At 48.8% G+C, this 12964-nt stretch overlaps 1 protein-coding gene across 1 annotated transcript in view; it reads left to right on the top strand.

Annotated features, from left to right (window-relative positions):
- Rcor1 (REST corepressor 1) overlaps positions 1-12357 on the top strand; it is an 87608-nt gene extending 75251 nt beyond the window's left edge. Inside the window, exons 9-12 of the mRNA XM_069997523.1 lie at positions 2984-3061; positions 3510-3567; positions 4171-4400; positions 8496-12357. Of these exons, the coding sequence (XP_069853624.1) occupies positions 2984-3061; positions 3510-3567; positions 4171-4400; positions 8496-8537 (408 nt within the window). The 3' untranslated portion in view covers positions 8538-12357. The remainder of the gene's footprint in view (positions 1-2983; positions 3062-3509; positions 3568-4170; positions 4401-8495) is intronic.
- The last annotated feature ends 607 nt before the right edge of the window (positions 12358-12964 follow it).

Here is a 12964-nt window from a genome sequence, read left to right as displayed (position 1 = left end):
GGGTCTGTGGCCAGTGAGAAGGGTTGGGGGTCTGTGGCCAGTGAGAAGGGTTGGGGGTCTGTGGCCACTGTGTTGGGGGTAGGAGGCAGTGCTGGCTTGGCCAAGCAAGGCCCTCAGAACTAGAATCACTTACGGACTGGCACAGCTGTGTTCTAATCTTAGGAGAATCACTTAATCTTCCTGGGCCTCTTTTCTGAGGAGGAGATTAATCCTTTCAGCCTGATCTCCCAGGATCTGTCAGGGTGGCTGCCACAGCCTATTAACCTCTGTGAGCAGCAAGATCTCTGCTGAGCCGGGGAGCTCCTGTCCCTCTCCAGTCCTCTGCAAAGCACTAGAAAACCGGAAGTGGCGCTGTGGCTCAAGCGGTAGAGCGCTCACCTTGAGCTGAAGAGCGCAGGGACAGCGCCCAGGCCCAGAGGTCAAGCCCCACGAAACAAAAGAGGCTCCTCTCTTCCATAGAGCGGTTCCTTATTCTACCATGAGAGATTAAAACATGGTTTGGTTTTCAGAGCAGGGTCAAGGGCAGGAATTGTTATAATTTGAAGACAGCCACTGAACAGTTGACATTTTAAGGAGGGAAGGCCTAGAGTCTATAACATAGAGAAGAGACGTGTGCCAGGGCCATGGCTGAGCAGTGCATCTGCTGCCCTTCTACACTCAAAATGACCAGTCATGCAGGGAGCCCAGGTATGTCAGAGACACTCACCTGAAAACAAGCCACCCACGAATGATGCTTGCCCCATAGCCATCAGTCCAGCCATCATCTCTTCCGTGACGCACTGGGTTCTCTGAGGCTCTCTAGTTTATTGGCTTCTCTTCTTTGGTCATGTGTTGTAGCCATCACGTCTGTATTCAGGGGAATAAGCAGAGGACAAGGAGGCAGGGCAGCCCTCGCTCGCTCCTTGGGACGTGGCACCCGACACGCTGCTCCTGGCTCCAGCGGGCCTCACCTCACAGGCACCAGGGGGAGAGCCTGGCAGGCCCGAGCGGACAGTGAGTGGCCTTGCAGGAGCGCAGGCTGAAGCACTAGTTCTGCCGGGTGGTGCACAGGCCGCGCGGTTCCGCCTGGTTTCCTTTGTGTCTGTGGGGTCTTCTTGTCTCGCAGCTTGTGCTGCCCTGGCTCCTTTTCAGCTGGCACAGTGTGGACAGCTGACTTCTTACTGCGGTTCTGATCCTAAATGCTGGGTGTTGCTTTCTTTAATTCCTTTCTAAAAATTACCTTTTCTTCGTTTTTTAATAGGATCTTGCTATAGAGCCCTGGGTGGTCTTGAACTCTCCATTCTCTTGTCTTAGCCCGCTGCCAGTATTGGGGTTGGAACTCGGGGTTCATGCTTGTTCAGTTTACTTGTTTAGTTGGAACCTACCACTTGAGCTCTTCCTCCAGTCCAGCTTTTGCTAATTATTTTGGAGATGGGGTCTTTCAGACTTTGCTTCCAAACCGTTTGAACCTTGATCCTCTGGATCTCAGCCTCCTCAGTAACTAGGATTATAAGTGAGCTGCCAGCATCAGGCATCTTTGAATGAGATTATATAAGTATAAAAAAGGTTACTTAGAAAAAGGAATTATTAAACAGTGTGCACATCTTGCTCTCTCCTTATCTTTTTTTTTTTTTTTTTTTTTTTAGTCAGTCCTGGGGCTTGAACTCTGGGCCTGGGCGCTGTCCCTCAGCTCTTCAGCTCAAGGCTAGTGCTCTACCACTTGAGCCAGTGTCACTTCCAGCTTTTTCTGCTTATGTGGTGTTGAGGAATAAACCCAGGGCCTCATGCATGCAAGGCTAGCACTCTACCACTTGAACTACAGCGCCACTTCCGGTTTTCTGAGTGGTTTATTGGAGATAAGTCTCTCAAACTTTCCTGCTTGGACTGGCTTTGGAATGCTGATCCTCAGATCAGCCTCCTGAGTAGCTAGGATTACAGGTGTGAGGCACTGGCACCCAGCTCTCTCCTTACCTTTAAAATCCTGCTATTTGGCTGGGAAGATGGCTCAATGGTAGAGCGCTTACCTTGCCTGCCTGAGGCCCTGGGTTCGATTCCCCAGCACCACATAAGCAAAAAGAAAAAAGCTGGAAGTGGCACTGTGGCTCAAGTGGTAGAGTGCTAGCCTTGAGCTGAAGAGCTGGGGGACAGCGCCCAGGCCCAGAGTTCAGGCCCCACGACCGGACCCCCCCCAAAAAAAATCCTGCTATTCTTCATTTCTTTTTGGAGTATCTTCTATTTTTGAGTGTTGTAAGATGATTTTTTTCCTGGGAAAGACCTCTTCTTTCTATTACTCCTTTATTGGTTTGTGTGGTTATTAACAGATGGAACATGCTAGAGTCAGCGTTGCTGCATTGCGCGTGGAGCACCCCTGTGCTGGTGGAGTGCAGGGCAAAGGGCATTCCTGTGGTCAGCCCAGTCAGAAACCTGTTGGAAATCAGAGCAGCTTTGGCTTGATGGCCGTGAAGCGTCTGATTGGATGTAGGCAGTGACAGTTCGATACATGGAGTCAAAGCAAAAATGTGAGGAAAGACCCCTTATGGAAACATGACAATGTTACAGTTGATTCTTTTTTCCCTCTTGAAGGTGCCCGCGCCTGTGCGTGCTTGTGCGTGCTTGCGCCCCTTGCTCTGGGCTGAGCCGGGAGGCTGTGGCTGCAGCTCTGCTCTGGAGCCTGTGCAGTTAGCAACTGTTGTTACCCATCATTCCACCGCCGTTGTGAGTGGTGGGAAGCCCAGACGCTTCCTTTCTTGGGTCGGGCTCTAGTTAGGTGTAGGCAGCACAGACTGTCACCTGTAGGAGGCAGTGGGTTGCATTTGCCCTCTTCCTGCCAAGGCTGCCCCTTGTCTCTTGCCCGGGGAGCGGACTGGCAAGTTTGATTAGACAGACACACACCCAGGTTCTTGTGGCCACAGCAGGGGTTAGGAACTTCTTTGCTCTTTTTTTTTTTTAACTTTTTTGTTCTCTTTATAAAAAATTGTAAAATGAAAATTTTTTTCCTTCTTAGATTCAGAACATTAAACAGACCAATAGTGCTCTCAAAGAAAAACTTGATGGTGGAATAGAACCATACCGGCTCCCAGAGGTAGGCTTGCTCCTTGTCTCAGAGGTTGATGTGTGGATGCATCCCCAGTGTGTGTGCTGTAGGACATGAAGGGTGTAGACATAATTTTTTTTTTTTTTGGTTTTTGGTCCATCATGGGTCTTGAACTCTGGGCCTGGGCGCTGTCCTGTACTCTTCAGCTCAAGGCGAGCACTCTACTGCTTGAGCTACAGTGCCACTTCCAGTTTTCTAGTGGTTATTGGAGATAAGAGTCTCACGGATTTTCCTGCCCGGGCTGGCTTTGAACTGCGATCCTCAGATCTCAGCCTCCTGAGTAGCTAAGATTACAGGTGTGAGTCACTGGTGCCTGGTTGTAGCCATAATTTTATAAACCTAGTTATGTTAAAATTCTCTACAAGGAAAAGAAAGATGCCTTCAGGACATACTTCTTTTTCCATGTAATATGCTAACGATCTGTCTGGATGTCTAGGTCGTTCAGAAGTGCAATGCCCGGTGGACCACGGAAGAGCAGCTCCTTGCTGTCCAAGGTACGGCGCCTCAGACAGCCTGCGGGCGGCGGGCGGTCTCCGGAAGGGGACATCCCGCCCCACCCCACACTTCACCCAGTGACGACTACCTTCTCTCCACACACTTTAACCATAGCTCCTCTGCTTTTATATCTTGGTTTTGTTTTATTCCCCATGACTTATAAGTTATAAATATGAACTTGGAAGCCACAGTTTTGTACACATCAGCTGTTGCTTGTTGAGTGTTGCATAGTCAAGAAGTACAAAATCCCCAAAGAAAAAGATGAAGTGTTAAGATTTTAAGATGGGAAATGTATTAGACCTGCTGTGACCCCCTTAAAATAAAAAAAAAATGCAGAATGCATTCCCACCATGGGGCCATATTACATCTGGGAAGACAGGTTTGTGGGTGGCAGGGTGTCACTCAAGTCCAGGGCCCATCTGTGGGGTGTTTGTTTCTCGAGTTGGCTGCGCTCTTTCCACTGGTGAAACATGTAGAGGAACGCCTGCTGTCAGAAGCCTGTACTCTGTTTTGTTATCAGGATGAAAGGACAAGGCTCAATTGTGGTTCTTAAAGATTGTTTTTTCTCTTGCATTAAAAAAAAATGCTCTTTGTCTCCCTAGCCATTAGGAAATACGGGCGAGATTTTCAGGCAATCTCAGACGTGATTGGGAACAAGTCAGTGGTACAGGTGAAAAATTTCTTTGTAAATTATCGACGCCGCTTCAACATAGATGAAGTTTTACAAGAATGGGAGGCAGAACATGGTAAAGAAGAGACGAACGGGCCCAGTAACCAGAGACCTGCCAAGCCCCCTGACAGCTCTATCAAGATGCCCGAGGAGGAAGATGAGGTAAATCGACGGCAGCGGTCCCTTCCCCACAGCCGTTCACCGGCGCGCACCTTCCCCTGTCAGATGTGCTGGCAGCTTGCTTAAAATTTTATTTTTATTTTTTATTGTTATTATAAAGGTGATGTACGGGGGGGGGGCGGAGCGTGGGGGATCACAGTTTCGTACGTCAAGTAATGACTATTTTTCTTTTTGGACGGTGTCACCCTTCCCTCTCCCTGTGCCAACAGCTTTTCCCAGAAAATGCCATAATCCATGTGCTCTGCCTCCAGGCAGAGACTTGTGAGCCACTGGTTTCAATGGCCAGTAGAGAGCCCATCGCAACAGACTTGTGAGATCCCCGCGGGCGCGGGTAGCCGCATCAGCACACTGCGCCAACTGCCCGGGCTGTGCCACCTACTGGTGAGCACCTGTGTATGTCCTCTGCCAGCTCCAACAGCTATGCCAGGGCCTGAGCCATCGTTTCTAGGAGGGGGGTGCCCATTTCCTCCGCCCCATCGGCTGGTGTGTGAGGGATTGGACTGACCAGAGACACTTCAGCTTCCTGTGACAGGCTCCCTTGTCATTTCCCACCTGGCCTGGCCTGCTCTGCTCTGTCCTCCATTCCCAGAGATCACACATAGAGAGGGGGCTTGGCCTAGACCGTCACTGTACATCTGAGCTTGTTCACTGGCATCATAATTCAAGGATTTGCCTAGTTTTCTGACACATCCCGCAGCCCCTGCAGTCCATTTCTGTGATCACCTGGGTGGCATGTGTTTGCTGCCCCTTTGCACAATGTCCTGGCACCCAGAGCATGGCAGTGAAGGGGTGGCTGTAGGCCACATAGGGCCTGTCAGGTCTTAAAGGGCTCTGAGCACTTCCATTAGAAAAGCAGTGAAACCTGACAATGCCCCACGGCCTGTGTGAATGCACGCCTGACACGTCACTTTGTGACAGCTTGAGACCTGAGACCCGGTAGCAAATGAGAAAGCAAATGGACTTTGACCTTTTGGCAGTAATTCTGTTCTAGTGCTAATTGCCCCTTTAGTAACAAACTAACTTCAGTAACTAATTAATTGCAGTTCTAGCCCATCCCTCCTCTCCTCTGCTCCCTTTTTTCTGTTCCGGCTTGGACGGGACATCGCTCACCGTCCTGTGCCTGACAGTACTAAATTCTGAATGTCGGAAGTCAAACTGTTTGAGCTGCTCTTTGTTTAAGTAGACAGAGAGAAACAGAGAGAGAGGGAGACACCCTGAGATACTACCTTACCCCAGTCAGAATGACCTATATCCTGAATTTAGGCAATGACAAATGCTGGCAGGGATGTGGAGAAAGAGGAACCCTACTGCACTTCTGGTGGGAATATAAGCTAGTACAACCACTCTGGAAAGCAGTCAGGAGTTTCCTCAAAAAACTAAACATAAGGGCTGGGAAGGTGGCTCAGTGGTAGAGTGCTTGTCTCGCATGTATGAGGCCCTGGGTTCAATTCCTTAGCGCCACATAAGCAGAAAAAGCTAGAAGTGGCACTATGGCTCAAATGGTAGAGCGCTAGTCTTGAGCTGAAGAGCTGAGACACAGCGCCCAGGCCCAGAGTTCAGGCCCCATGATTGTGCCCCCCCCCCCAAAAAAAATTTAAACATAAGCATTCCCTGTGACTCAGCCATACCACTACGAGGTATTTACCCTGAGCATCATTAACCAGGATACGACAAGGATACCTACATAGGTCCTCAATGTTCATTGCTGCGCTGCTCACAATAGCCAAGATACAGAAACAACCCAGAAGCCCCTCTATAGACAAATAGATCCAAAAAATGTGTACCTATATACAATGGATTTTACAAAGCCATTAGAAACGGGGAGGGAGGGGGCTGGGAAGGTGGCTCAGTGGTAGAGCGCTTGCCTTGCATGCCTGAGGCCCTGGGTTCAATTCCTCAGCACCACATAAGCAAAAAGAAAAAAGCCGGAAGTGGCACTGTGGCTCAAGTGGTAGGGCACTAGTCTTGAGCTGAAGAGCTGAGGGACAGCGCCCAGGCCCAGAGTTCAGGCTCCACGACTGTACCAAAAAAAAAAAGAAAGCCATTAGATCCGATAAAATAATGGCATTTGCAGAGAAATATATGAAAGTAGAACAAATCATGTTGTGTGAGGTAAGCCAAGATCAGAGAGGCAAATGGCGCATGTCCTCCTCCCTGATAGGCAGATGTGAGATTTAAAATGCAGTAAGATGACCAAGTAAACAAGACTCAAGACACCCCTACACAGTGAAGCCAGAGGACACCCACACACAGTGAAGCCAGAGCACACCCACACAGTGAAGCCAGAGGACACCCACACACAGTGAAGCCAGAAAACACCTATACACAGTGAAGCCAGAGACACCTATACACAGTGAAGCCAGAAAACACCTATACACAGTGAAGCCAGAAACACCTATACACAGTGAAGCCAGAGACACCCAGTCATCTGCAGACTGCCAGAACCTCAAAGACAAGGAAAAAAAGGACTAAATTTGTCTTATCTCTTTTAGATGACTGTATTCTTTACCTTACGTACCATGTACACACGCACATCTGAGGCTGCTGGGAGGAGGGCATAGAATCGGTGGGAAGCTGGTGAAAAAATACAGCAGAAGTGAACTAAGCAACTTCAGGGCTGTGATGGGAGGGAGGGAATGGAAGAGAAAGAGGAAAGAGCTGATAGTAAGCAATGTACCTCCCACCCACTTTGGAAGAAATAGTTTTATTATTAAAGTTCATAAGCTTTGTAGATTAAGATGATGATTATCATTGTGATGGTTAAAATGTATTTGTGACTTTATTTTGTCGGTCGTGGGGCTTGAACTTCGGCCCGGGCACTGTCCCTCAGCTCTTCAGCTCAAGGCAAGTGCTCTACCACTTGAGCCACAGCACCACTTCTCGTTTTTCTTTTTTTTTTTTTTTTTGGGGGGGGGGGTCCGGTCGTGGGGCCTGAACTCTGGGCCTGGGTGCTGTCCCTCAGTTCTTCAGCTCAAGGCTAGCATTCACCACTTGAGCCATGGCGCCACTTCCGGGTTTTTCTTTTTGCTTATGTGGTGCTGAGGAATCGAACCCAGGGTCTCAGGCATGCAAGGCAAGCGCTCTACCACTGAGCCACCTTCCCAGCCACTTCTCGTTTTTCTGGTGGTTAGAGATAAGAGTCTCACGGACTTTCCTACCTGGTCTGGCCTTGAACCATGATCTTCAGATCTCAGCCTCCTGAGTAGCTAGGATTGCAGGCATGAGCTACCAGCGAGTGTTTGTGACTTTAGCTAAGTATAACTATGCCACAGTATTGTGAAATTTATGTAGTCACTTAATCTCAATAAAGAAATATTTGGAGGGGCTGGGGATGTGGCTCAGTGGTAGAGTGCTTGCCTAGCAAGCATGAAGCCCTGGGTTCATCCTCAGAGCTATATAAACAGAAAAAGCTGGGAGTAGCGCTGTGGCTCAAATGAGTACTAGCTTTGAGCACCAAGAGGCTCAGGGACAGAGCCTGGGCCCTGAATTCAAGCCCAGGACTTCCATATATAGAGATGGAAGGAAAAAAAGCACTGGAGAAAAGAAAGCATGTATAGCCAACAGCTAGTGGTCATTGGCATCCTCCTTTATGTAAAGATGGAATTACCAATTGGAGAGGTGGCAGGTTAGAGTCCTGCTGAAAATGAGGATGTATTGCCAACAAGGAGAGTTCTGACAGGACTATCTCCGTTCGGTCTCAGCACTACCCTGAAGCAACGGTATTCTTGGATTTTGGATTCGCAGCCTGGCAGCTTCCCCAGCATGCATTCTGTCTTCTGGCAGGAATTGGTGGCCGCCACCACCTGTCTCTGGACAATGAATCGTTGCCACTGCCGTGCTGTTCAGCCAGCATTGGCTCCTGCGCTGCCCTTTCTTCACCGAGGAGCACACTGCTGTGGATGGGAACGTGTGCGTCCACACTCGCACGCTCCCTGCCCAGGAAGCGCTTGTGCGGCCAGGCACTGCGTCTGCCATGTGGGGTTGGTGGCGTGTACCTTCTCCCCCCACAGAGCACCCAGCCATAGCTGTGTGCCTTTCCCTGGTCTTTGATCTTTCCTTCCTTTTCCTTTCCTGCAGACTGCTTCCGTCCTCGATGTGAGATACGCCTCAGCCTCGTGAGCGCCTCGGGGGGCTCGGAGCACTTGGTATGGACTCCACGATGTTATCCAGGATATCAGGTATTACAAGACATCACCTAGCCATCTGCATCACATCTCTGTGGACAAGCAGCTATTACCAAAAAAGGCATACACTTCCAGTCCTGCGCTACATCTGCCTTAAGTCCTTGCTCGTTCCTCCATGTTGGCGCCACTTCTCAGAGAGCTCCGCTGCATCCCACTCCGCCGCCGACGTGCTGGGGCCCACGGCTGCACGCCCCCCGCCCCCCGCCCCCCGCCCCGCCCGAGCCACGCAGCGCAGGGCAGGTCGTGATGGAGGGCCCGGCTCCGCCCTTGCATGGCCCGCACTTTCTACTTTGTGCGTATTGCGATTCTCCGAGTAACCAGCCCTGCTGGCCTTCTAGAAAGCTCCTTGTTCTTTTTGGGGGCAGCCACCTAAGTAATATCATGCTTCCTTGGAAATCAAACGTTTATTGGCAGACTCACAATCTTTATTGTACCAGCCATCCTGACGCCGCTCACCGCCCCCTAAGTGTAGAGCTACGGTTTAGAAACTGGGTGCCCTTCCCCTTTTCCTCTAATGCCATGCCTTTCTCCCTTCCCAAGTGGCTCACTCACAGCCACTGTCCTTGGACACTGTAGTTTAACAGGAATACGGACCTCGGCGCTTTCTGCCTTCAGCCTTCAGCATTGCGATCCCAGGGTGGGTGCACCCCATCTCTTCCTGATCCCCCAGCCACCATTGCCACCACCCCACCCCGAGAGACTCGGTCCATATCACTGTACCTGGTGCTTGTACATTTGGAATTGGTGCCTTCTACTTTTGGCAACCATGTTATCAATCCTTTTCTGTTGAAGTGTCTTATTTAATGTTTATTGCTTGCCAAAGAGAACATCGCTGAGACAAGACGTGGCGGGAGCTGGAGGTTCTGACAGTGAGGGTTTTTAAATGTCAGGCTAGTGCAGGACATTAGAATAGCTGGAGATGGTTTTTTACAAGAGACACACCATTTGTTCCCACCCTTTTGGTGTGCCTGGCCTGTTGTGTGTGACTGTGTGTGTCCTTTGTGTCATTTGTGTACAGTGTGATCCCACAAACATCATGGCCTCCCTTCTCAGCAGAGTTCAGGGCAGAGAAGTGATCAGTACTGGTCCACTGCTACCAGGATGGAAAGAATCCATCTGCAGTGCTCCAGAATACATTTAGAGAGGACTGGCTAGGAACAGCAGAGCTCCTTACAGACTTCTGTTCTCTTACTAGACTGCCTGCCTGCCTGCCCGTCTGCCTGCCTGGGATAGAGGGTTGTCAGCCAGTCAAGACGGAGCCTGGTTGTTGCATCGCTGAAATAGTTTTTTCTGCTTTGAATACCAAAAAGGAAACAAAAGTAGATGCTTTAATGCATAAACAATTTTTAAGAATTTAAATATGCAATTAGAAATTGGTGTGTTTTGAGTCTCAAGCACCTTGCTTTTTCTATTTACTTAGGTCCACTGATTTTGGGGTTTTTTTTCTTTAGGAAGAGGCTCAGCTAGGAATCTCGGATTTGGTGGCGTGTCCGTTCTTTCTGAGAGGTCTGGAGGAAGGTCATTGGGCAGGGAGCGCGGCAGGACTTTCCGGTCCTGCTGCTGCTGATCATGTGCTTGTTGGCCAGGGAGCACTTGTGAAGATCAGGACCAGGGCCTGGCCTACTGGTCTGACCCGAGGGCAGGTAGCAAAGCTACACTGGGCACAGCTGAGTTTTGTGTCTTTGTCGCCAGCCTGCTGTGGAGTTGCAGGATGGTGGGAATGGCGGGATGAGGGGCCCGGTTTGCACAAGCCCCTGCCTCAGCCTTCCGCTCTCCTCGCTTTCTCAAGTGCTTGCTCCTGCTAGCGGGTTGTGTCCAGCACCAAGGCAGCGGCTTTCTCCCTCTGCCTATGGTTCTGTCTGGCTTCTTCAAGCCCAGGCTCTTTTCCTTCCAATTTAATCCTTCATGGCAATATCTAGAATTCATGCTAACCCTCAGGAGGCGTGGCAGGCAGAGCGGCAGGGCTGGGCCCTGTCCCCTTGCGTGCTTCCTGGTTTGGAACGGCCTCCAGCCCTGAAGAGTCACGTGCTGGCGAACTCGTGATCATGGTCGCTCATTGGAGGGAAAGAGGCGCCCATTCTCATTGGACAGAGGGGAAAGGTGGTCTTTGCCTAGCTGCTTTTGCTGCGGTCTCGTGTAAAACAGCACTGTGCTTTAAACTTTTTATTACATTGTCTTTCCAGTGAGATAATGCAAGAAACCACTTAGCTTTCAAAGCTGAGTGGTCTGGTCTTACATACGTGAAGACTCTAACATATCAATAATTAGGTGCGTTGGCAGGGTGCATTTGGGACATGGTAACTGCTTCAGATAGAATGTCACTCAAGCTTTGTGTTCTTAAAATTATCAATGTGAATGTCATAATTATATATATTTTTTGGGGGAAATTCTCCTAAGTATAAGTTATTGTGCAAAATAGAGTATCATGAACACAAATAATAGTTAACTTTTAGTTTAGGAATCCCTAAAAGATCAATTGTATTGCATATGCATTAAAAGTTTGTTTTATTTAATTTTGTGTAGATGTGTAAAGTCTTAGGTAAAAGTCCTCTTCACTTACCATTTAGACACCTGTTACTTGAATGTCGCGTGGACTGGCGAGCAGCAGTGGTCGTCTCTGTCACGTTGCTGTAGCTGGGAAGCTGGCGCCCGCCGAGCCGCCCGCTGGGGTGCACAGTCAGGTGCTGGTGTGGGCGGGAGCCGGTTAGCACTGTCCGCCCGCTGCCTTGTCTTGTGTGTTTGTCAAGACATGGCTTCCTCAAGATAGTTACTGGTTTCAATCTATAAGATCCGCTGGGGATCACAAGCCTCTAATCACAAAAGAAGACGAAAGGCTTGCTGTGTTGGAGTAATTCAGTCGTTGCTTTCTGTTCATATAAAAGTTCCTCAAATATCACGCGCCACTCTGCGTGCTCATTGTCACTTTAAATTTCAACTATACCCTATTTTTGTCTTTCTGAATATCAGATGTACTATTGGTATAATTGTACACCAAAAATAAGCCAAACAGTGCATTACACTAACTGGATCCCTGCTTTTATGTGAGCAAAGGAAAGACAGAGCCAACTTCCAACACGAGCCTCTCTCTCTCCACTAGCCTGTTTCTATGAGTAGTGACCCAGGATTCAAGCTTTTGGTATCAAGCAATCTTTGCCTCCAATTACTCGGAGTAGTTAGAGCCTCCTAATCTAATCTAGTGACCTCGTGCAATGCTCTTTCTGCCACTCCCGGATCTCCGTGGCTTTTCCTAACTGTAGTAAAGCACAATGGCAGGAACGCTATATAGTTGAGAAGAAGGCAGGTCAGTATAGTCTATGCATGTTGTAAAATAATGAGTGTTTACAGTCACCTTCTGCAGCGAAGTTTATACCGGAGCCGACAGTACTCCACCATGTAGACTTACAACTTTGCTAAGTGCTTTTTAGATTGCTTAAAATTTTTTCAAGATTTTAAAAGATGTATAAGGTTAAGTTTGCAAATATAATGGAAATGCTGTATATCTTTTGAAGTGATAAAAATCCACTTTGGAATTTTAAAGAAAATATGTTGTAATAATGCTGTTGTAAGTAATATTTTCCTGTCTCTCTCTGCCTGTTTTCTATTTCAGCACATACGTTGTGGTGAATGTTCATAGCATTATAATTGCTTAGCCATTGAATGATAAATTTGTTAGTGGAAATTGGAAGATTTGTGAAATTCTGCAGAATTCATTTTTCTATTTCCAATATTTGCTGAAGTTAAATAAAAATTTTCAAGCCATTGATGTAATAAAATATGAAACAAAACAGTATCTGCACCCCCATCTCCACCCTCATATGAAGTGGGGTGCTGTTCTTCCTTCTGAGCAGGCCTGGGGGGGGGCTGCGGCTTGGTATGTGTGACTTCCCGGGACTTGACCTCTGAGGCAGCCGCGCAGTCCGTCTTCAGCCGTGCCTGACCTCTGAGCTAGTCCTTTCCTGTGTGATGGTCTTGCAGTTGACCTCAGTTGTGGTGCAGAATTTCATAAATTTTAGCATAGCCGAGGGCTCACACACGTGCTGCTCCCAGTGCTCAAGATAACAGCACTCTACCACTGGAGTCATAGCTCTCCTTCCGGCGGGTAGGAGGAGGAGTTAATTGGAAATACGACTCTCACAGATTGCCTGCTGGGACAGACATCAAACCTCGATCTTGAGGCCTGAGCCTCCGGGAGGCTGGGATTACAGGCCAGGCTGAGCCATGCTGTGGCCTGGCTGCTGTTGGCAGCTCCTGTTTCTTCAGCTTGACTAGATCTGACCCTGGAGGCTGGCTCTGTGCAAGACCATACCACTGCCTTCATTGCTGTTTGCTCTCTTTTCTTTTTTTGGTAGGTAGTTAGGACTT

This window comes from Dipodomys merriami, unplaced genomic scaffold, assembly GCF_024711535.1.
Source record: "Dipodomys merriami isolate MVZ:Mamm:240054 unplaced genomic scaffold, mDipMer1.0.p SCAF_50, whole genome shotgun sequence".
Classification (NCBI taxonomy): domain Eukaryota; kingdom Metazoa; phylum Chordata; class Mammalia; order Rodentia; family Heteromyidae; genus Dipodomys; species Dipodomys merriami.
This window is presented reverse-complemented; position numbering and strand designations above follow the sequence as displayed.